This window comes from Cebidichthys violaceus, unplaced genomic scaffold, assembly GCF_023349555.1.
Source record: "Cebidichthys violaceus isolate CVI_PGR_0920_01 unplaced genomic scaffold, fCebVio1.0.p SCAF_26, whole genome shotgun sequence".
NCBI classification, from domain to species: Eukaryota; Metazoa; Chordata; class Actinopteri; order Perciformes; family Stichaeidae; genus Cebidichthys; species Cebidichthys violaceus.
In genome coordinates this window covers 994,890-1,017,772 of record NW_027176439.1, presented here as the reverse complement: position 1 = coordinate 1,017,772, position 22,883 = coordinate 994,890, and the positions used below count along the sequence as shown (strand labels likewise).

General features: G+C 41.1%; 1 protein-coding gene across 2 annotated transcripts in view; it reads left to right on the top strand.

Annotated features, from left to right (window-relative positions):
* prkg2 (protein kinase cGMP-dependent 2) overlaps positions 1-19,954 on the top strand; it is a 30,752-nt gene extending 10,798 nt beyond the window's left edge. For both annotated transcript variants that reach the window (XM_068721052.1, XM_068721054.1), the window contains exons 5-19: positions 938-1,043; positions 1,956-2,019; positions 6,723-6,800; positions 9,498-9,592; positions 10,371-10,439; positions 11,401-11,499; positions 11,669-11,819; positions 12,808-12,944; positions 13,938-14,027; positions 14,342-14,483; positions 15,030-15,193; positions 15,387-15,509; positions 15,695-15,757; positions 16,279-16,345; positions 17,163-19,954. In XM_068721052.1, the coding sequence (XP_068577153.1) occupies positions 938-1,043; positions 1,956-2,019; positions 6,723-6,800; positions 9,498-9,592; positions 10,371-10,439; positions 11,401-11,499; positions 11,669-11,819; positions 12,808-12,944; positions 13,938-14,027; positions 14,342-14,483; positions 15,030-15,193; positions 15,387-15,509; positions 15,695-15,757; positions 16,279-16,345; positions 17,163-17,258 (1,544 nt within the window). In that variant the 3' untranslated portion in view covers positions 17,259-19,954. The remainder of the gene's footprint in view (positions 1-937; positions 1,044-1,955; positions 2,020-6,722; positions 6,801-9,497; positions 9,593-10,370; positions 10,440-11,400; positions 11,500-11,668; positions 11,820-12,807; positions 12,945-13,937; positions 14,028-14,341; positions 14,484-15,029; positions 15,194-15,386; positions 15,510-15,694; positions 15,758-16,278; positions 16,346-17,162) is intronic.
* Positions 19,955-22,883: the final 2,929 nt, after the last annotated feature.

Below are 22,883 nucleotides of genomic sequence, written 5' to 3'. Positions count from 1 at the left end.
GAACAAAATGCATATTTGTGGTTATGTAGATTATTTCGATTTTTAACATGGGGCTAAGGAACAATAGCATCCATGTGCAGAACTGTAACTGTGCCTGAAGGTAAAAGTACCGTTTTTGAAGTTACCAGCCGCCGTGATCAATGAAAATGTAGTTCCCCATCCTGTCCAGCACTCTTTAACATGATATTCTTCTATATGCCCCCCCCCCCTCAACGCACTCTCGACTCCTGAATGCAATCTGACACTTCATCTGACCTTCATCCAAGGAATCACCTGATAGTGAGAGCTGGAGAATCACTACACCCAAATAAACAAGCTTTCGCATTGGGTGTGTTGACAAAGGCTTTGCGTGATATCCACAGCTTTGCATTCTGATTGGTTTTCACCTCCTTGGCGTTTGGAAAGTGCATACCATGTAGTATGTGAGTGCTCTTTGTCCGGGTTTGTATATTTAACCGGGTAATTCACTGGTGGCCCTTTGGGGGGGGAGGGACCACCGAGTTGACCTCAATATTCAGGGTGAACTGGAAAAACCGTGACAGTTTGACGAGTCTCAAACTTTCACAGCTACTTCCTCCTTTGTACCAACACAAGCCTGTCTCAGAGTTTCTGTAGCTTTGACGTGACTCAACGCCGAGATCGAGGACAGATTACAGTGTTTTTCTCGCCTCCTTTGTCCATCTGACAAAATAAAACAATACGTTATTTCTCTGTGGTGACAGAGGGCCTTAATTAAACAAGGAAATGGGAGAGGAAAAGCAAATGTCACTTTAGTTGTGAATCATCAGTCTACAAAGTTTGCAAAGCACTGTGTTATTGAGAACAGCTGCGGTTCATTTAGTATTTTCTAATCATGGTTAAGCAGTTTTTCTTTGAGGGGTCAGAACCTGGACCACGTCCCTGCACTTTTGTAATGGACGTGATGTTGTTCTTACAGCGGTGAACAAAGTGAGGACGTGGGCTTTGGACCGGGAGGTGTTTCAGAACATCATGAGGAGGACGGCCGAGACGCGACACGAACAGTACCGCAACTTCCTCCGAAGGTTAGTCCCAGTCTGTAGCCAATGAGGTCAGTGTCACCTGACTGTTGTTGCTTCTTGTAAGTGATAACATACAACAAATCCTCCTTATATAAACAAGTAATAGGCAAGATTGAGGCGAAGACATGTCATGTATGATACATGATTTCAACCAATTAGGAACAAATATCTTTTAGAAGACATGAAAGAAATATGGTTTCTGAACATCTAACTAATCCAATCTAATCTAGTAGTCAAATGCTAGCTACGTTTGGTTCGGTTAGTCAACAAGTCACTTTGTCAGTTAATCAATGCCGAAATCTATCTGACTAATAACATATTGTTAAATAGTAAAGTAGTAAATTCCTCATTCCTGACAAAATAGATCCAAACCAAAAAATACCTCAAGTAATTGAAATCTGTCGCTGCTTTTGGGCACAAAATGAAATGTCTTTAAATGGTAAATATATATATATATTTATTTTTTTCATCGATAAAGTTGTTTTTCTCACTACAGCAAAAAGATACCTACGTTTAAAGCAGCATGAAGCAGTTTTGGACCACTAGGGGGCAGATGTTTTTGCAAAAGAAAACCTTCGTAACTGCAGATCCTCGATGCACCACTGCTTATCAAGTTGTTATGGTTAATTTGTTAGCAATCAATTACATCGAGCAGAAACAGTGTAACATCAGACTGTAGTTTTGTTTGTGTCCAGCTGATGACTCCAATATTTACTGTACTCTTTAGCTCTGCTTAAGTCGGGTTTGGATGGTCTCCACCACCTCAGACCATCAAGTCTAGCTCGTGTTATGTTACTGTCCAGATGCATCACTTGATTACCGTGACACTCCCTGGCATCATGTGTACAGTCATTTATATTATAACGTACACACAGAAATTAATGTTCATCACCTGTGTTTTGTTTTTTCTGTCAGTGTTTCACTCTTGGCTTATCTACCAGAGGACAAGCTAAGCAAAATAGTGGACTGCCTCGAGGTGGTAAGTTATTCTGTCAGTCTATCTATAATTCTGCTGGTGGGGCCAATTTAACTTTTCATTGTGTTGCCTCAGTATTGCACAACCCCCCCCCCCCCCCTGGCAGCTCATGGGAGCCCCGGCATTGCAGATAGCTGCTGTCAAAATATCATTACCATTTGGCCATATACCATTACTGCGTGTCAGCGTATTCCTTCTACCTCCAGTCGGCGAGACTTCACAAATTACCTTGTTGATGAACAGAGCCGATATTATTCCTGTCATCGCCGGGGCGCTGTATATTGTTACCATAATTATTTGACCAAGGCCCCAGAAAGTGTTTATTCAAAATGGGGGACGAGTGATTTCTTAAAGATGTGCGAGTGACAGGCTTTTGGTGTGAGAACATACAAAGTGTGGCAAAAGTGAATGTGTGTGTGTGTGTGTGTGTGTGTGTGTGTGTGTGTGTGTGTGTGTGTGAAACACATTCTCCTCCGTGAGCGCCGTGTTTCAACGGTGAAAGAGGAAACGGAGCGGAGCTTGTCAGCATCGGGTCAATAACTGCCTCTCTCAGCGTCTTTTCGCAACGAAAACTTCAAGGACGTTCCTTTGCAAATCGTTGGTCGTCTCACTACTTTCCACTATGGGAGGATTTCCTTATTCAGTCATTTCTGATAGAGCTGATTCTGTTGCCTTTCTGAGGGGGGGGGGGCTGTAACCCAATAGTGGTGCAGATGTTCGTTGAGGATCCGCCAGATAATATTGAAGCTTCTTGTCAAACAGTGGGGGAATGGAATTTGGTCTGTTTTTGCCTGTATTGTGTGTCCTTGTGTGAGTGTGTGTGTCACAATATGCAACCAAGGGGTGAAACGCTAACAAAATGTCCGTAGCTAGCTAAAAACGTCAAATTTCAGCATGTCAAAGGATTATTTTAGCACCTAATGTCTACCAGGGGTGCAGTTGATAGCTAAAATGATGAAGTTAGCGAGCTAATGTTAGCTATGTGTTAGCAAGCTTCTGTATAGCTTTCTGATTTAACCATATTTCACTAACACAAGTTGCACACTGTCAAAATGTTTTAGCTTAACTTACAGAACTATAGTTAGCCTACAACTAGTATTTTGCTTGCAGTTTTTCCATTCTTCCTGCTGAGGCCTCACTTAGTTCTAGGTTCTTTACCCAGTTGGTAGTAGATCCCACTATACAGCAGCTTTGAGGTATTTTTCTGATGTTGCTAACAGACAAAAGTAACAAAGACGGAGCCTTCACGCAATACAAAGTCAATGGAGAGCGATGAATTGTTTTCACCCCCAGTGTGGGCGGGACTTATTATAGCACTTTGTCTCTATGGGCTATAAATGGAATACAGGGGAAGTCCTGCTCCTTTCGGTTGACCGTCATGGGACCAGGCAGCAACCTTTGGTTCTTCCAAGTGAAGCTGAGTGAAGTGTCTTAAAAACTTGCATGACCATCAGGGGACAACTCGTCCGGTTGCAAAAAAAAGTCTTATTGTATAGAAGTATGAGAAAATGACTCTACTTCTTACTTGATTTATTACCTCAGTAAACATTGTAAACATGAGTTTATGGTCTCAATCTCTAGTTTCAAGTCTCCTTCAATACAGCATGATGTTCATTTAGTAAATGATGGTCCATTTAGAGTCAAACAGACCATAAAGCAGGGTATGCCTTAGGAAGGGGCTTACTGTAATTGACAGGTCGCTGCCGCTACCAGAGCTGTATACAGCGTCTCTACGTCACTCCTCCGCATTACAAATATGGTCACTTCCATTCATTGGTTGCAAAAAACAACAACATGGTGTCGGTTGTAATCCAAGTGAAAGTGGTGAAAAACTGCCGTCCAAAAACAAATGGGTGACGTCAGGATGGACTAAATAGCGCTCTGACTCTATAAAGAGGAGACATCTTTCTCCTTCCAGTGTTTTATATTTTAAGAGTTTTACAACAAAATTACACTTTCTTGATGTGCAAAAATTATCTATTAAATTGACAAACATCATAAATGTGATTCAAACTGGATGAAAAAATGATTTGTCTCTCGGCATTGACGTCAGCCTCTCTATGGGCCATAAATGGAATATAGACCATGTAACCTATATGTTGTACAAAAACTAGTATATTGTAACTTTTAAACTAACTCTTTGTCCATACGTACATATCCCTTCCCTGTGAATTGGAGTTGACAGAAAGCAACAACTGTCACCGTTTTTAAATCATTCATGTGTGCTCATGTCATGACTGATATTTTCAACAGCTCCTTGAAGGCAGCAAGATGCTTTCAAAGGGCGGCACAGGACAACCAGCCCACCTGGGGCTGCTGAAGACTGCGGTGGTCCTTAAAATAGGTTTAGTCCTTCCTCTGGTTTTGGTGTTTCTGGCCCCTGGGGAGCAAAGAGAGACGGTTGAATATGTGCTGCGACTGGTCGATTGACAGTCGCCAAAAATAGGACGACTGCAGCCAAAAACCAAAGCACACACAGCTGAGCATGAGTGTGTTTCTCCAACACTCACATGAGCAAACCAAATCCAGAGCAAGTTTATGTACGTGATTTTTGGGGGGGATTCAGGGTACTTGAAGCATTTTATGAAGAGACACGCTTTTTAAGCTTATTAGTGAAAATGTCCTCTTTCTTTCCCTGAAAAGGTAAATGTTTGGTTCAGGATTCAAGCTGATAAAACAAACCCAGAGACACAATTCAAACGGTGTCGCTCCCCCTGCACAGTCGCTGTATCATCCAGACAGTCTTTATAAACAAAACCTTGGCATGTTGTCTCCGCTGTCTCGGACGGGTGTTAAACCAGGCTCTCCTGAAGCGTAAAACATGACGTAAACAAGCCACTCAAGGAAAAATGCCACTTGTGTCAAGAGTTTTGACAGTAAACACGGGTGGGAACGTTTTTAACGCGCGGTTGCCCTGATTTGTCTGTTCACTTTTTTTCCGCCAAAGTCCTCTGTAGTTAAATGGATTACAGCCGTGGACAGTTGTCTCAGCTGGCGGGGAATTTGGCACCGGTCCCAGAGAACATTTCATCCTGGTCACCTTCATTCTTTGCGCTTTCCCCGTCTTCACCGGGAAAAAAAAAAAACCTTTAAAATGGAAGGCGATCTGGCAGCTCGCTGATTCAGCAGAATGGCTTCGGTGCTGTGGTTGGTGTGTCAGGTTTGGGTTTGATGGACAGCATGAAGTGGAGACTGAGAGAACACACTGTACCCCAGTGTTGGATTCAAGAACATTTCAAAGTGTCACTCAGTTTTACGACGCTCGTGAGGCTGAACCAAACATTGAAACGAACTTCGAGTGTTCGAGTGTGATCTGCACCAACTGGAGTGTTTCAGTAAATGACCGAGTCTGAGTCTGTGAGCTTATAACAGGGACACAGGAGCTGCTTGTGTCTGATTGGCTGATTGACAGTTCAACCAAATATTTTTTAGGTGACCAAAATATTACAATTAACCTTCTTGAACTAAAAACACACTGCGAAAGGATTAAAGTTATAAGACAAAAACACAGACAACGCCGTGGTAGCAACCTGTCAATCACAGTAAGCCCCGCCCTAAAGCATACCCTGCTTTATGGTCTGTTTGACTCTAAATAGACCATAATGTACTAAATGAACATCATGCTGTATTGAAGAAGACTTGAAACTAGAGATTGAGACCATAAACTCATGTTTACAATGTTTACTGAGGTAATAAATCAAGAGAGAAGTAGAGTCATTTTCTCATAAACTTCTATACAACCAGAATGCAGGTTTAAGGAACTTCAGCAAACACCTGGTTGTGACACTATGGCTTCGACAAAATCTGTCCACACACCTGACAAAACACTCAAAACTTCCTCTGTGGTAGTTCCTGCTACAGTAGGTGTTTCAAGACCATATTTAGCCTCGACGACACACACACACACACACACACACACACACACAGACTCACAAGAGGAAAATAATCCCTACCACACGCTGTCGCGCTTGGTAAATGTCAAGTGCTGTTCTCTATTCTGGCAATTTCAGAGCAGATAACCAGTGACATTTCTTTTTACGTGCACAAAGCGACCTGACATCAAAATGGTCTGAATTTTTAAAACCCCTGTAATCTGAACCCTGAAGCAAGAAGACGACTCTACAAAAGAATGTGAGATTTTAAACCTGTAAACAACGGACTGATATTTTAATTGTGATAATATTTAGTAATTTGCGTGTTGGCTTGCTCTGTGCCGCTCCTCAGGTTTGTGTATTATAACTTAAATTATTATCAATTAGTGGATTAATCAAGTAGTTAAACGATGCTGAATACACAACGAAAAAAGGCATCACGTGATAAAGCAGGAAATAGTCTTGGTCAGGATTTAATGCATTAAATTTAATTAATTTAATATTACCATAGACCACAATGTCAAACACAAAATCGTCCTTTAGCGATGATCATGAAAGACCCTCATGACGGACATTAAAACCATCATAATCAACATATTGTATTGACCTGTACTTCATGTTTCATTAATCCCATGAGCCCCCAAAAATCCCCTCCTGATCAGCAGGCTGAGAAGCTCCGAATGACGAAGCATCATTGATGGCTGAACTCCAGCTCTCATCCCGCAGGGGACCGGCTACCAGGAATCAGACCAGCCGGTTCAATGGTAAAATCAATGTAATGCTTCAACTCTGACTGCTGTCCTCCCCTCCCCCCTCTTCCTCCTCTCCCATTAGGAATACTATGACAAGGGTGAGCACGTCATCCGGGAGGGAGAGGAGGGCAGCACCTTCTACATCATCGCACAGGGGAAGGTAACACAGACACACACACACACACACACACACACACACACACACACACATCATGCTGCTCAGCGTTTACATCAGGACGCTCAAACTGCAACTCTTACTGTTGACTAAATTTGACTTTAATCCTAAACGCAACACTATAAAAATGTCCTCGCTCTTAAGTGTAAAACGTTGTTTGTCTCTCAAAAATACACACGCAAAATTACTAGGTTTGCACAAAGAGAAAATTTAATTTCTTGTGCCAAAACAGTTTGTTATCCCAGTGGCCACTCGCAGTATTGCAGGGGAAAATCTCCTTTGCAGCCCAAATCACATTTTTTCCATAGACCCCAATTATAAAAGATGGAGAAACTGTTGACAGGACACGTTGAACTGCAAACAAGGTCAGTTATGACTTTATTTACTACTATGAACTTTTGATCCATGGCGGTTTAATTTTTGTAAAACTTTCCTCAAGCCAAAAAAAATAGATTACAAAAAAATGTGAAGTCTTCACAATGTAAAATCGAAGTGGGTGGATCGCTACTGGGCATATTCACTGGGCCAAATTTAAAGTAAAAATAAATGGGCGTATGCACATGGTGAAAAACGCCATCTTGGAATGGAATGGAAAAGAGGATCGTGTGTAAAAGTTAGAGTTTAACCAACAGTATTGTAGAATATATATTGGATATTAGAGAATGGAATGAGATAAATAAAATATATGTTGAAATAAAAGAGTTGCCATCATTAGGTTTTGTTCTTTATACACATCTATGGGTATAATGTTGTTTTGAGCTAAATGCTAACGTTGGCATGCTAACATGCTCACAATGACAATGCTAACAGGCTGAGGTTGAGCAGACCTAAAATCTAAATCCCAAGTTCAATAATTACAATGAAAGTACCCAATAACAAGAGTAGTCATAATAAAAGGCATTTCAATTATTTTTGCATTGCTTTTTCCTCTCTTGGTCCATGGTACCATCTTTGTTTAATATGTTAGCATGCTAACATTTGAGGCTGATGGAAGTGTCAATAATTTAGCAGGTATTTGGTCACAAACCAAAGTGTTTGACAAGTTACATTCTTGACCTGATGGTGGCGCTGGAGGGAAAAGTTAAGGGATCACCGAAGTGATTATAATTTATCCTGAAGGGAATGAGACTGTTAATTTCATGAAAACATCCAATAGCTATTGAGCTATTTAAGTCGGACCTACATTTCCATCCTGATAGCTTTGTATGGCTAAAAAAGTATAATTGTACAATTGAGAAAATTAAAAAAAAACTGTAGTCAGGAAGGAAACTCTACTACATGGAGAGTCAAAAACATGCAAGCGATTCAATACTTGTTTTTGCCGTTATTCCCACTGGTTATAATAACATGTTACAGCTGGGCTGTGCTGCAGAGATTTCTGGGACGTTTTCAGACTCAACAATGAGACTCATTAGGGCCGGAGACACAAGCCTTAATCCTGTCCTTACAACAATAAAATAAATCCTGCAGTGTCTCGGTTAGACAATGCTGTATGACGTCTTTATTGCACTGATAAGGATGCGGCAGCAAAGGCTTTCTTCATCAGTCAGCGTGAGTGTTGGATGGCTAAAGAAATGCCATTAGCCTCCCAAAATCTTGCAGGACACTTGAGCCCTTTCTGCTCCTGCTGGTTTCCTCTGTCCTTTCACTTTGGTGTCAATGAGTGGAAACAAAACTGCATATGATAATGACTATAGCTGCAAAAAAACAATCTGCAATTCAATGGTTTAAAATCCTGGTTCAATGACTCAAGTGCTTTGGATCATTTCAGAGGGTTTTTAAGAAGATGTGCATCAGACTTTAATGGACATTGTTGTATAACTGACTCCATGTCTGAAGTAAAGGCCAAAAGACAAGTTAAAATGCACACAAAACAATAAATCTGGCGAATACTCCAACAAAACAATATGTTGGTCAAAGTGGGTGTGAGTCAGAGGGTATGACTCACCCGCCCGTCTGTCTGATAAGTCGGCAACCTGACACCGGGGGAGCGAGGGGAGATGGAGAGGGGCCAGAGACGTCCACAGGGGACTTTCAAAATGCCATTATGAGCCAATGCGAGACAGCAGCTCCTCAGCGCTAAGCTAACCAAACCAGAGAGGAACACATGTTGTTTGGGAGAAAAGGGGGCTAATACAGGAAATGCCCCCCCCCCCCCTTGTACCCCCTGACCAGGGAGGGAATAAACTCTTGAGAGCCCCTGCCACCAGGAAAAACAGGGTCACTGAGGTCAAACGGGATACTTAGCTAAAACACATCCCGGCCGTTACGGCAGGATGGTGCCACGAGTGGGATGTTTGACCTCGACCGGGGTGGGCCACTGGTTTTTAAAGCCTCACAAATTAAGGAGAAGTTTTTTAACGTCCAGGCTGCCGGAATACTTTTGTTGAAAACCGCTGCAGGAAAACCCAGCAGAACAAACAGAAGGCAGCTGATTTAAAACCCTCTTACAATAAATATAGTACATCAACGCCACTTTATCACTCATAGCCATTATGTTCCAATTACTATAATTGAATATGTCAATTATTCTAATTTCTTAGGATTCTTTTATTTTACAATGCATGCAAAAATATTTGGAGAATAATTGAAAGCACCTGTAAAAGCTGTCGGGGTGAACCGGAGACGTCAGCGTGAAGCAGTGAAATGCGCTTTAAAGATCCAGCTGACTGTGTTGTGCAGGTGAAGGTGACTCAGACCACCGAGGCCCACAAGCTGCCGCAGACCATCAACACGCTGCAGAAGGGAGACTACTTTGGAGAGAAAGCCCTTATAAGGTAGAAACAGACTCCACAGGTTGTCGTTTTAATCTACTACTGTCTCCAGATTTCTTTGGTGGAAACACTGTTTTTAAAGCTGAGCAATGTTAAGCCATGTTTATTTATACTGCCCATAAAAATAACAAATTTACAACCTGAAGAACTGAAGACACCTTCTATCCTTAGGCACTTTATTCAGATCCCCAAGAAAAACAATTGTACCTGCTTTCCACATTGAACATAATGAGATGTAGAAGCAGGGCCTCTGGTGAACAAGCAGCCTTTCAAAAATATGCAAAATAAGGCATTGTGCTCCAACTGTATAAACGGGGACATATCATAAAAAAAACCTCCCTTTTTCAGTGCTTGTGCAACCTCCAATGCCTACCAACCAGGCAGCAACCTCCGATTATGAAAAGGGAAGTCAATGCGGAAGTGTCTTAAAACCTGCATTCTCTCTAATGGCCATCAGGGGGCGACTCCTCTGGTTACAAAAAGAAGTCTGATTGTATAGAAGAAATGAGAAAATGACCCTAGTATTAACCCAAAATACAAGTATGAACCTTATAAAGAGCATTATAATATGTCCCCTTTAACATACCTGTAATCTCATTATGTTTAAATGTGCTATAATCCTGTCAACCTGTCAATCATTACTGTTAAATTATATTAAATGTAGATTTATGGATCTTATTAAAAACAAAATGTTTCAAATATTCACAGCTGTGGCTGTCTTGCTCTCTGAATCCTAAAATCCTCATCAAAACAGTGAGAAATGTTGGTGTGTCTCTTTCAGTGATGATGTCAGGTCGGCTAATATCATGGCCGATGAGAACGGGGTGGAGTGCCTCGTCATCGACAGAGAGTGAGTATTCTGACACCCACAAAATATTGTTCGCTTGGTATCAAAAGGTTACGGAAGCCCTGACAGGAAAGTTAAGAAATAACAACATTCTGGTAATCCATCTAAACATTTTTTTTTATCTAATTGTTTTCTCTCCTGGAGTTATGACTTAAGAACTGGTGCTAAGAGAATCTTTCCAAGTTCATCATTTTCTTTCTTCATCCGTGAAACAGGATCATTTTTTAAAGTTACATCTTTTGATCTTTTGTTTAGATCATTTTACATATTACTGTTTGTTGTTGTAATACTCATTTTGACCACAAGAGGCTGTTGTAAATAGGACTAAAAGCATTCATGTTTTCTTCCAGGTGACTTTTAAATTACATATCGTGCTAACACACAATATTTGAACCTTGCGTTTAGAGTGCATGGAGAAAATAAAAGACACCTGGAAAAAAAACATTAATACATTTATTCCTATTTAGTACTAAAAAAAATGAGTATTACAACAACAAAAACTTTTTTCCACTTGTTCTTAAGTCACAAACACAGGAGAGAAAACAATTTCGATCAGATTTAGTAAATAACGGATAAAAAGTGTATAAAATATTCTGGCTATTTTGAATGGAGACCTAGGCAACATTATGTTGTGCTTTTTTTTTTTAATCTTCAGGATTATCACAGAAAGTTTTGTTGCCTAAATGATCATTATGAAGCAAACACTCAGTGAGCTTTCTTCCATAATCAGTTCAGACAAATGTGTGAATGCCATCTGAAAATGCCAGTTCTGATATGTTCTCCCATTATCCTGCAGTCTAATGTGATTAACACATTAGATTAGGTGTCTTGGTATCTATCAGCTGCTGATTTCCTCCTGTAAAATGCAGTTCTTTATCTCAGCGGGACACGTTAGTTAAATCAAAGTTGGGGTTATGAAGCATTCCAGTGGTTGCACTGTTGACGTGTGTCGTTGTTTTCCTAGGACATTTAATCAGACAGTGGGCACCTTCAATGAGCTGCAGAAGTACCTCCAAGGCTACGTGGCAACGCTCGATCGTGACGACAAGAAGAGACATGCCAGGTGGGTGCGGCGCCGTAAATAGTGAACGAAAAGAAGCGCAAAAAAACATTAAATGGTTCCCAACAAAATAAACTTCTAAATGAGATTACAATTGTAAACACAACACACCCGGAGATCCATACTCATATTTTGTTTGTTAAAATGAGCTCCCTCCGCTGTCTTCTTCCAGGAGGTCGGTGTCGCGTCACCAGAGCCAGCCGCTGTCACCAGACGTCATCCAGCTGAAGGACATGGTGTCGGCGTTTCCTCCATCCAGGCCCTTCGACCACCTGGAGGTGGTCGCTACTCTCGGGGTCGGCGGCTTCGGACGAGTAGAACTGGTGAGTCCTGAGTCGACGAGTTGTCATCGATTATTAATTTCATCTATAAACACAATTTAAAAAATAATGAATGAAAAAATGTAAATACTTACTTTTTTGTTAATTTAGCCTTCAAGCTAACTTCTGTAAAAAACAAACAAAAAAAGAAACTTTGTAGTAAACAGTACGAACATTGAAAGAACACAAAGACAAAGATGTCACATCTTTCATGAAAACTAAAGCTTAAAAGCACAATGAATAGGATTAAAATGAATAAAATAAGAATCACATAAATAATACCTCTCAATCTTCACTTGTGACACACTAGAAGTGTGTGGCAGTATCTGCAGAGACCCTGCCCTCTGCCTGTATTTAATTTAGCTCAAGACGTTTTTGGGCGTCAACCTCTATAAAAAAAAAAATCAGCAAGATCGTAAGCATGCCTCCCAGAGGAAGCTACGAAAATGTCAGACACAGCACCAAAAAAAAATATATATATAGCCAGGCAAAACGTAGTTTAGGTAGTTATTGTAAGACTAACCATGATGTTTTTCCTAAACCAAACTTAGTGGTTTTGTCGCCTAGACCTGAGCGTTTAGACAAGGTGTTTTTGTTTGAATCCACAAATTAACCGCATGTTTACTGCGACCGTAGTGGATTGTCTCCCTTCCCTCTCTGGGCTTCCGTAGGAGTTTGTTAAACACATTAGATGTACAGTTGTTAGTACAACCAGAGCTCTTAGGCCCCTCTTTAGTTCTTCTTCTTTCCTCACCTTGCCTGCACACCTCATGTTGTAACTGAATGAAGTTAAGACAGGAAACCTGACAACAGCGAGTAGATAAAACGCGTTCCAAAACACTCAGGCGCTGCGGTCATGCGGCGTGGGATTTTGGTGTCGTTGAGCCTTGGAGGAGGAGCCAACTTAGACATTGCAAACTTGTCTTTTAATGTTATTAATTACAACTGTGACAAGATAAAAAAAGAAAGCCCCTGTTATGTCCATCTGCAGGTGAAGGTGCAGGGCGAGGACGTCACCTTCGCCCTAAAAGTCATCAAGAAGAAGCACGTAGTGGACAACAGGCAGGAGGAGCACATCCACTCGGAGAGGAAGATCCTCGCCGAGGCTCGCTCGCCGTTCGTTGTCAAGTCAGTTCCTCTCTGCTCGGCCTCCAAAACACATTTCCAATTTTTTATCCTGTGTGATGGAGCTCTGCTCCATTAGTCTGGGAAAACAGTGCACCGCTTATTAGTTTTTGATGAGATCACAGTTGAGGCCTCGAGCAGATTACATCTTCTCAACGGGGTGGAATGGCAAGATATATTAAGATGTCCGCTATGAAAATGTAGTTATTCGCTGTGAGGTATTGCAGCAGTAGCTTTTCTTTGCCTTTTGTGAGATTACGATGATCCAATTTCACCGTACGCAGTGGAACAGACCCAGATATTAAAGCCATTCTTCACCTTCTGAAACGCTCCTCCTTGTGGCCCATCTCTTCATACACTCCACGTATTTATTCAACCTATTATCTCTTCATATTTCATATTATTGTTATGTGATGTAAGATTTAAGACTATGTAGGGTAACATCCCCTCTGCTGATATTGAATCGGTAGATGTTCTTGCTTGCTATTGGCGATTTTTTCTGAAAACATCTTCCCCGAGGGTCAATTAAAATCACATTAGTACACAAATGAAGCAATAACTTGAGCAGTAATGTCTTTCAATGCATTGTAATAATGACCACTGGGGCTGCATTGATTAATGTAAGCAACCTGCTTACTGTTTATGGTCTGTTTTGCATAATTAGTTATCTTCCTGCTGCTTTTTTATATGTAGTTATCAGTTTAATAGTAAGAAATCAAGCTAGAGTTATGCTTTTTACCAAATGAAAGCTTATTTGAACTATTTAGGCAAGTGATTATTTAATGTAGATGCTCTCCACTAATTAAATTATAAAGAGAGAAAAATCCTGCACCCTAAATGTTTTACAACCAGGAAAACAGTATTATGTTGGACCAAACAGTATCAGTTATTATTACGATAACAGGACAAATGTTGATCCTAACTGACAGAACAGTATGGCCATTGGTCTGTTTGCATCTTTGAAGCTTAACTTTGTCTGCGCTTCTTTCGCTCCAGACTGTATCGCACGTTTAAGGACAACAAGTATGTGTACATGCTGCTGGAGGCCTGTCTGGGTGGAGAGATCTGGAGTCTGCTCAGAGACAGGTAGGAGAGACCGACCGCTGACTTTTGCAAAAACCGAACAGAACTTGCCGTCTCTAAATTACCATCCTTTTTTTCCCACAGCATTGTCATTTTATTTCTGGCTCGCTGCGAAAAGTAATTGTATTACTGTTAGGTTGCCATCTAATGAGGGACTTCTCCTGGAATCGCAGTCATAAATCACAGAAAAAGGGCGGCATGTAACGGCGTTCAGGTGCATTTGTGTAATGAGAACACTTCTCCTGGCTCCTCAACAGCGTAAGGTCTGACCCCGTTTTGTCAGCACGAAGTTTAAATTTGTCTTCCTCGTCTTTAAGGGGGAGTTTCGATGAGCCCACCGCCAAATTCTGCATTGGTTGCGTCACAGAGGCTTTCGATTACCTCCATCGCAAAGGTGTCCTCTACAGAGACCTGAAGCCTGAGAACCTTATGCTGGATACTGAGGGATACATCAAACTGGTGAGCGACTTATTCTACCGTAAAAAGATGAAATAACTGTCACCAGAGCTGGCAGGATGATTCCCCTGTGATGACTAATGTGTTTCTAGTAGCAGAAGGTGTTCTTTGTGATTCAAAAGGAAGGAAGTCTGCAGCTTCATTTTCACAAAGCTCTAAAGTTCTCTTTCTAGTTGTTATGCCTCTGCCCTGAGGACGGAAGTGGCCGGGGGGGGGGGGGGGGGGGGGGGGGGGGTTCTTCAGATTTGGCACAAATGTCCACCGAGAATCAAGGATGGGATTCGATTTTGGTGTTCAAGGGTCAACACACGTCCATCCCATTCTCATGATGTCTCAGGAACACGAACATGTATTTCACTGCCTGTCTTTGTAACTGTAGTACTAAAACAATGTACTCAGCAGGGGGTTTCATGAGATCTAAAGAAAGTCAATAAGCATTGCATTGCTACTCAGGCCTCAAAGGTTCCTTTAAGTGTGTATTACGGTATTTTTCTGGGTAATACCTAAAAGCTCCCCAATGGACTTAACTGATCAGTCCTGCCTTCCCAGGTTGATTTTGGTTTTGCGAAGAAGATCCGATGCGGCCAAAAGACCTGGACCTTCTGCGGGACACCGGAGTACGTGGCCCCTGAGATCATCCTCAACAAAGGCCACAACTTCAGTGTGGACTTCTGGTCTCTGGGCATCCTGGTGTTTGAGCTCCTTACTGGCAGGTCAGTCATCTGTTGGAGTAATGTGCCATATAATCATCCTTCCTCTGATTATCGCTTCAATCTCCTTCCTGATTTGCAGTAATTATTGTTTGCTGACTTGAACTGAGTGCTGCTGAAAAGCTTCTCTCCAACAAGACCAACAAGCTAAATCAAAAGAATTCAGTCTTTTTTTTTTTTTTACTCCACTCCACAGTCCTCCGTTCTCAGGGAGTGACCAGATGATGACGTACACTTTCATCTTGAAAGGAATTGAGAAAATGGACTTTCCCAAGAAGGTCACCAAGAGACCCGAGGACCTCATACGCAAGCTGTGCAGGTACAAAATCACACAGGCAGGCAGAGCAACGTTCAAAAATGAAGCTAGTAAATCCTACAATCCATTAGAATTACTAATTACATGTTAAAGTAGTCAGCAACCTAATACAAGTATCACAATATTAAAGCATTAAAGTATAAAGTATTATTTTGGTCAAAACAGTAATTTCCCGTTCCACTTTACAGGCGAAATCCCGCAGAGCGACTGGGCAACCTCAAAAACGGAATAACTGATATCAAGAAGCACAGGTAAGAAGGGACCGACTCATTTTGTTGCTGATGTCAGTGGGAAGATTTGCCGAGCTATTGGCACTGATTGAACATTATTAATGTGGGCCAGCGGTTTACGACCTCAGCAATTAGATAATCACTGAACACACTGTACAAGAGCAGTGGGATGCAAAACATTATTCAAAAGGCTTATTACATTATTGGACTTAATGCAGTCTTTCTTAACATCACTTGTTTTTTGAGAGAATATGAAGGCTAAGAAAGACATGTAGGAGGATATACAGTAGGGTCATAAATTACAGCTCGCAGCGGTTAAAATGTAATTCTTTTTGGGAAATGTTGCTTACCTCAGGCCTGGCCTCCTTTCAGCCAAGTCGGCTTTATCCCCCCAGGAATAAGGGGTCAAGTTCAAATGTTCATAAAGGTTCCTCAGTATCACTGTAACATCAGAGGGGCAAATTGATCAGGGAAAATAGTTGATTTTCAATTGATTTTGCTGGCAGATTTATGTTTTTATTTGCTCCATAATGTGTCTGAAGGTGGTTTAACGGCTTCAACTGGGAGGGACTGAAGGCGATGACTTTACCATCTCCTCTGAAAAGAGAAGTAAGTATAGATATTTATTTAAGACTTGTTAAACTAGGAGTCTTTTGCTAAGTTCTAATACAAAGCAAATATAATGACAGAAAAGCACAGATTGAGGTGTAACTTTCATTAATAGCTATGATGTCAATGTGAATTGTAACCATTCAAATCTATAGCTATAAAGTGCTACAGGGACGACACATTTCTGTAGGCCAGCCCTGAAGTTATCATTGCACTGGTTCTCTCAACAAAACGCCAATGGGATTTGTCCATTGGATATTAGATTATTGCATGAAATAAACTAACAAAAGTTAATGATATTTGCATGCTTTGTTTGCACACTGCTTTGAAGTTTGAATGCAGTCGGCAGATGTAAACAGCTAACGTTAGGCTATAAAGGAACTACACCACGGTTACATGAGCGTGAGTTTACACAACGGGGCTGTAAAGGCGGACTAGTGTTTGGCGTAATGGCGTTTAGTCGTCTCCTTTAACCACTTGTTCATGACCCTCGTAGGCTTCAAAATTCACGAGAGGGGTATTTACTAGTTTATATTATATAGTAGAACATTATTTTTAAATCTCTTGAGCTTGTGTTAACTACTGACCTTATTTTAGGCATCCAACCAAAAACCCTAAGTTTCAAACCCTAAGTTCAGTTGAACATAAACTACCTTGTGATAGCGAGAATGAGCAAGAATTGAGCTTAAAAATTTACGTCTTGAATATATGTTCTCCAACAATGGTCTTCCACTACTGTTGGATTCCACAACTGTTAGTAATTCATCTTAAGAAATCAGTCTCTCACCATCTCCTCCTTTGTCGTCTTCTCTTCCAGCTTACCGGACCGTCAGATCACAGCTATTTTGACAGCTACCCTCCAGATGAGGACAGTCCTCCTGATGAGCTGTCTGGTTGGGACATGGACTTCTGAGACCTTCCATTCCGTCTTTCCATTATTGTCCTTTCTTTGCACGCCCTAACAACCAAAACTTAATGGGCAAAATGGGTGTTCAGGGGACCTTGCATCGGGCAGCCATGGGGGAGGTCCTCAGGTTCCTGTAAACAGTAGCTGCAATTAGCGGGTTACTTTATGAGCTTATGATTGGCCATCTCACAACAAATGAACAGATATAGGAGAATTCGCCCTTTGACTATCAAGTTGAACAACTTGTTACGTTACCTTTACTATCCTTTTGGCTAATATATCTGACAGGCACTCTGGCACGCAAGTTAGGTACAATGTAGTGCTAATAGTGGTACAGTAGTAGTAGCGTGTTAGCATTAAAGCTAGAATCCGTAACAGTGAAAAGCTGCTGAGGTTCTCCACAATCTGCTGCTGACAAATGTTGCACCTGTGTGTTACAATCAGGCGGCAACCTCGGGTTCTGCCGAATGTCTTAAAACTTGCATTCTCTCTACTGACCAGCAGGGGGCGACTCCTCCGTTAGCAAGAAGAAGTCCGGTTGTATAGAAGTCTATGAGAAAATGACTCTACTTCTCTCTTGATTTATTACCTCAGTAAACATTGTAAACATGAGTTTATGGTCTCAATCTCTAGTTTCAAGTCTGCTTCAATACAGCATGATGTTCATTTAGTAAATTATGGTCCATTTAGAGTCAAAGGGTAAAATCATACCCTGCTTTATGGACCATAAAGCAGGGTATGATTTTGGGCGGGACTACTGTGATTGACAGGTCGCTGCCGCTATCAGAACTGTATCCGGCATTCCAAATATGGTCACTTCCAATCATTGGTTCCAAAAACAACATCATGGCGACGGCTGTAATCCAAGATGGCGACGGCGAAATCGCCGAACTCAAGGCTTCAAAACATCAGTCCACAAACCAATGGGTGACGTCACAATGACTATGTCCACTTCTTATATACAGTCTATGGTTGCAATGGATCGACACTCAAATGGAACACAGCTGGCAGTGTTTGGTTTGTGGGAAGCTGGTGAGGGATCAAGTCCTTGGATGTTTGTTGCACTTGGTGCAAAGTAGTCATGAATAAAAAACACTGTAAGCGTTACCCTTCAGCGACTGAATGTGATCCGAGCTTTAAAACTAACTCCAATGTAAACCCATCAGTGTCATTATTAGACGGACATCTTATTTAAGAGCGACAAGGCTAAGAATGGGTAGAACAGGTTGGTGGATGCGTCAAACAAACAGGACTTTTACTCAGAGGACCGGCGTTTGTTTCTCCTGTGAAACCAAAAGTTGATAATTACTGACGGCTTTATGTCAAGTGACGTTATGTTGTTTTGTTGCAACGTTAACCACGTGCGAGCCTTCAGCCTCAAGATACTACGTCTACATTATAGTGATGCTGGAGGCTTCTCCTCAAGCGGCAAAATATGACGAGTAGGGATGAGATCAAGTTGGGTAACGAGAATGAGCTCTGCAATGTCATTTTGTAAATTTTAACAACCTAGAATTTCTGCAATTCTGATTCCCTAACATCATTTTTAAATTTCAAGCTTTTGACTTAATGTGCTTGAGTCTACAGTTCCAGTTACTTATGCGTTAAAGCTCTGTGTTTACAAAATGGTGGACTGGAGCTAGCGCTCAGAAGTGCACAAAAGACAACAGTGAGAACAAGTCAAAAGGCCAATGTTGTCCTATTCAATCACGGATATCTTCACCACATACTGTGCCAACGACAGAGGGAAGCGACTTCAAAAACTCAACATTTAAATGCTTTGTTATCTTTGCTGTAGTTCCAAAGTTCGTAGAGTTATTGATTACAGCTTTAGCTTTGCTAAGCTAGCCTGCAGGCTAAGTCACGCAGGCTTCATCTCATAACAGTTTGGAGGGAGTAAGTCTCGAAACAGATCCGTGTTCTGTGTCACAGTATTATGTTTTCACATTCCTTAATCGATCTACGCCCTCTTAATAATCTTTCACAGATACTTCTAAAATATTATTTTCAGGGTCCTCATGATGGCTCCAGATGTGGTTGGTGGGGAAATTTGTGATGCAGCTGCAAAGTCTCTATTTTCTAACAGCCGAGGGAATTTGGGATTACATGTGCAGCGTGTTTACGTCTGTTGAGGAATGGAGGTGTGTGTGTGTGTGTGTGTGTGTGTGTGTGTGTGTGTGGAGGAGATGTGTGGAGATGACATTACAAATAAGGAAAGCAACTTGAGAACAAACAGATTCCAGAGAGGAGATTCGACTTTTCCACTTTCGCACCAGAATCCCACACATGAAACATCTGAGCCGAGAAGCATTAAGAGCTCCTTTCGCCGACAGCACAGTGTTATCCTCACAGCCCGAACTAGACACCCGGAAAAAACATGAACACCTTCCCCCTCTTAGTGTAAGTTATAGATTGTGATCATCCAGCGGCAGGGTGAAGAAATATTTACCTTTTGGAAGCTGAGTCAATTATTATTCCCAAGCAGAAGGGAAGTGATGTGAGGAGAAGCAGCGAAGAGGCCAAATCTTCAGGGTTTACCACGAGGGGACCATGTATGTATTTTCCATTTTTAAACATTTGAGGTTTACAGTGAATTGACTGTGTCTATGTATATACTGTATACTGTAAAGCACAAGCATCAAAAATACACAATTTATACAAGCTAAGCTATTTGTTCCTTTATGTAAACCTTAAAAACTGGGGTGAGTGTATTTTGTAAATCTCACACATATATATATATATATATATATATATATATACACATATATATATATATATACATATATATGTATATATATACATATATATGTATATGTGTATACACTGAGTGGTGAATGTGTGTACAGTGTGTGATAATGTCATGTGTGTGGAAGCACCTGAAATTCTTGGAGAAGCTGTGGCCTTAAGATAATGACTACTGAATTCAGGATACAGCTGTGTTTGTTAAGAGGAGTTTCTGCTTTTTTTTATTTTGTAATTGAATCAAATAGTTTTCTTAGATAGGTCTGTTTCATTTTTTTTTTATTTCATGCGATAGATTATTAGTATTTCTTTTATTTTCTTAACAATATGTGCAGACCTTTTCTCCTTGTGGACATTTTGATTTGGCAAACACAGTTATGTAATGTAATGACATTAAAATAGCTGCAATTCAACTTAATATATTTAACCTGACTTCATGTTGTTTGGCAGAAGGTTATGTTTCGTTTTGTCGTAACCAAACGGTAGCGAGCGATGAAACAGTTTTCACAAAAAAGTATAAAAAATATGCCAATTAGACCTTAAAACAACCTGCATGCAGAGATGTGGGCAGCAATTCTGAGGTCTGCAACGTCCTTGTTATAGAGCACGCTGCCCCACAGGGCCCCTAAATTAAAAAAAATCCATCATCAATGTGATCTTCACTTTTGCTTTACTGCAATGACGAGTCAAAATGTCTGCCACCAGAACAGCCTGCTGCTTAATGTGTGTGGATTCATGGCTGAACTGTACCTCAAAATAAAGTTTTGCAAAAACAGAAATGTAGCCAAACTGTTGAAAGCCTCAAAGTATATTTATACCTCATGTTCACTGAACATTGTTAGAAAGAAAATCACTATAATTTTATGCACAAATTTACAAAAAACATACAGTAATATCCACAACTAACTATGTCAAGTTCAATCCTACAAAATATATATTGCACCTTTATATAAAATGTAAATGTTGACTTTTCGGGCAGTAAGTTGGCAAGTTTTGCCATTGCATTCTTGAACTTCCGGTTCCCTAGTCTAGAAATCAATTATGTTTTTTGAATGTTTTTTGGTTAGATGCCTGATATAAGGTCTGTGGTTAACACAAACGTTTTGTTCTATGACATAAAATACATCAGTAAATACCCCCCCTCAGGAATTTTGAAGCTTTTATGCGTCTTCAAAAAGGCGATTGCTAACAAGTGGCTTAACGACCTCACTAGAACACTAGTCCTCCTTTAGCTTCGTGGTGGTGACGTGAAGTCATGTGACCGTGGTGGAGTTCCTTTATACGTTTCTTTAAACCAGGGGTCGGCAACCTTTGGCACGCGTCGCGGCATAAACACTGGCACGCTGGCACCTCAGTGTTAATACGATCCTCACTTTATCTGTCCCGCTTTCAAAATAAAAATATCTGCCTCTGTGTCTGTGAGCGTTTGACTGCCTGTATTTGTGACTGTGTCCTACTTATTGGGGTCGGCACTAGGACCCGGAGGACACCACTGCGTGCATTTGATGTTGGAGTGTGGCCATTGGTCAGTTAGGTTGCAGGCGCGCGAATTTCAAATCAAAGTGAGTGACCAAGCGCGCTGTCCGCTGTCTTCGTACAGCGCTGCGGGTCTCTCTCCCTCTCTCTGCTCACTGATCGCTACAATAACAGCTGTTTTAACTACATGCAGACTTTAACTGGACAACAGCTGCTAGTAAAGACAACAAGGTCAGCAACGCCTGTAATCAGTTGTCCGTTAAATTAACCTAGTAGTCGATCGCGGGTGTCTACGTCATCGTTTCTAAACTTATGCGTTTCCGTCCGTCCACACGAATACGCTACCCGGAGTTTTCAAAGTTATCCGGCTTCGGGATCGTTTCTAAACTCCTCCGTTTACGGTGCTCGAAAACGCCGGCGTAGTGTGGACGCTCAGTGTAACCGTAGCAAAATATATGCGTTTCCAAACGAAAACGGAGTAATGTGGATGTACTCTCAGTTAGTCAGATGCTCTTTTTGAAAGCTTGCCAAATAAAGAAACGATCAAGTCATGAATAAAGGACATTCCCATGTCAGCTAGAAGTCAGCAGGTGTTCTCACACATGTGCTCAGCCCCACCTGCAGTCGGTTAACAACGGAGCACTCTGAGGCATGTTTGCATCTCAAAGTAACTAACTACAAGCCCTAGATCACAGAGCTCAGTCAAGCAAAGCAGGGCCAGGGATCACACTGACTGTCTGGTAGGCACCTGATCATTTGATGTTGCCTCAGCCTACACTTAGTTTTAGTTTAAATGTGTAGCTGTTTCTTCATGTCTTTGAAATGTTGATGTGGCTATTTTGTTAAGAATACAGATATACTGTTATTGTTTTGAGATGTGCTCTATGTATAGAATAAAATTCCAGGTATATTGGAAATGTTTTTGTATTTTGTGTCATAATTTAACCTTGCGTTATTGTTGATAATGGCACACTAGATGAGAAGAAAATTTCAAACTGGCACTCCATGTCACAAAGGTTGCCGACCCCTGCTTTAAACGATAGCTTTTTTTAAACTTCTGATCAATTACATTCACGCTTCAAATGTCATAAATGTGGTGTTAAATTGTGAAGATTATCTTGCGGACCAAACACTAAGTATCATAAATGTTTGTTTGCCACAGAGTTTATTTTCTGCAAGAATCCAAAATCTAAATTTGTTTTCTGTCCATAGAACCAGCGCGATGCAAACTTGGCCGGAAAAAAACACGTCATCCCTGCAGCACTCAATTTCATTTCAGAAATAAGAGAGGGAGGGATGAAGGAAATCCATTCTGTGTATTTGTGCTTTGTTTGGGTGTTGTTTTGTGCCAGTACCCTTCAAAGCCTTCAGGCCTAGAATCCCCCCCCCCCTCAAAAAAAAAAAACCTAGATA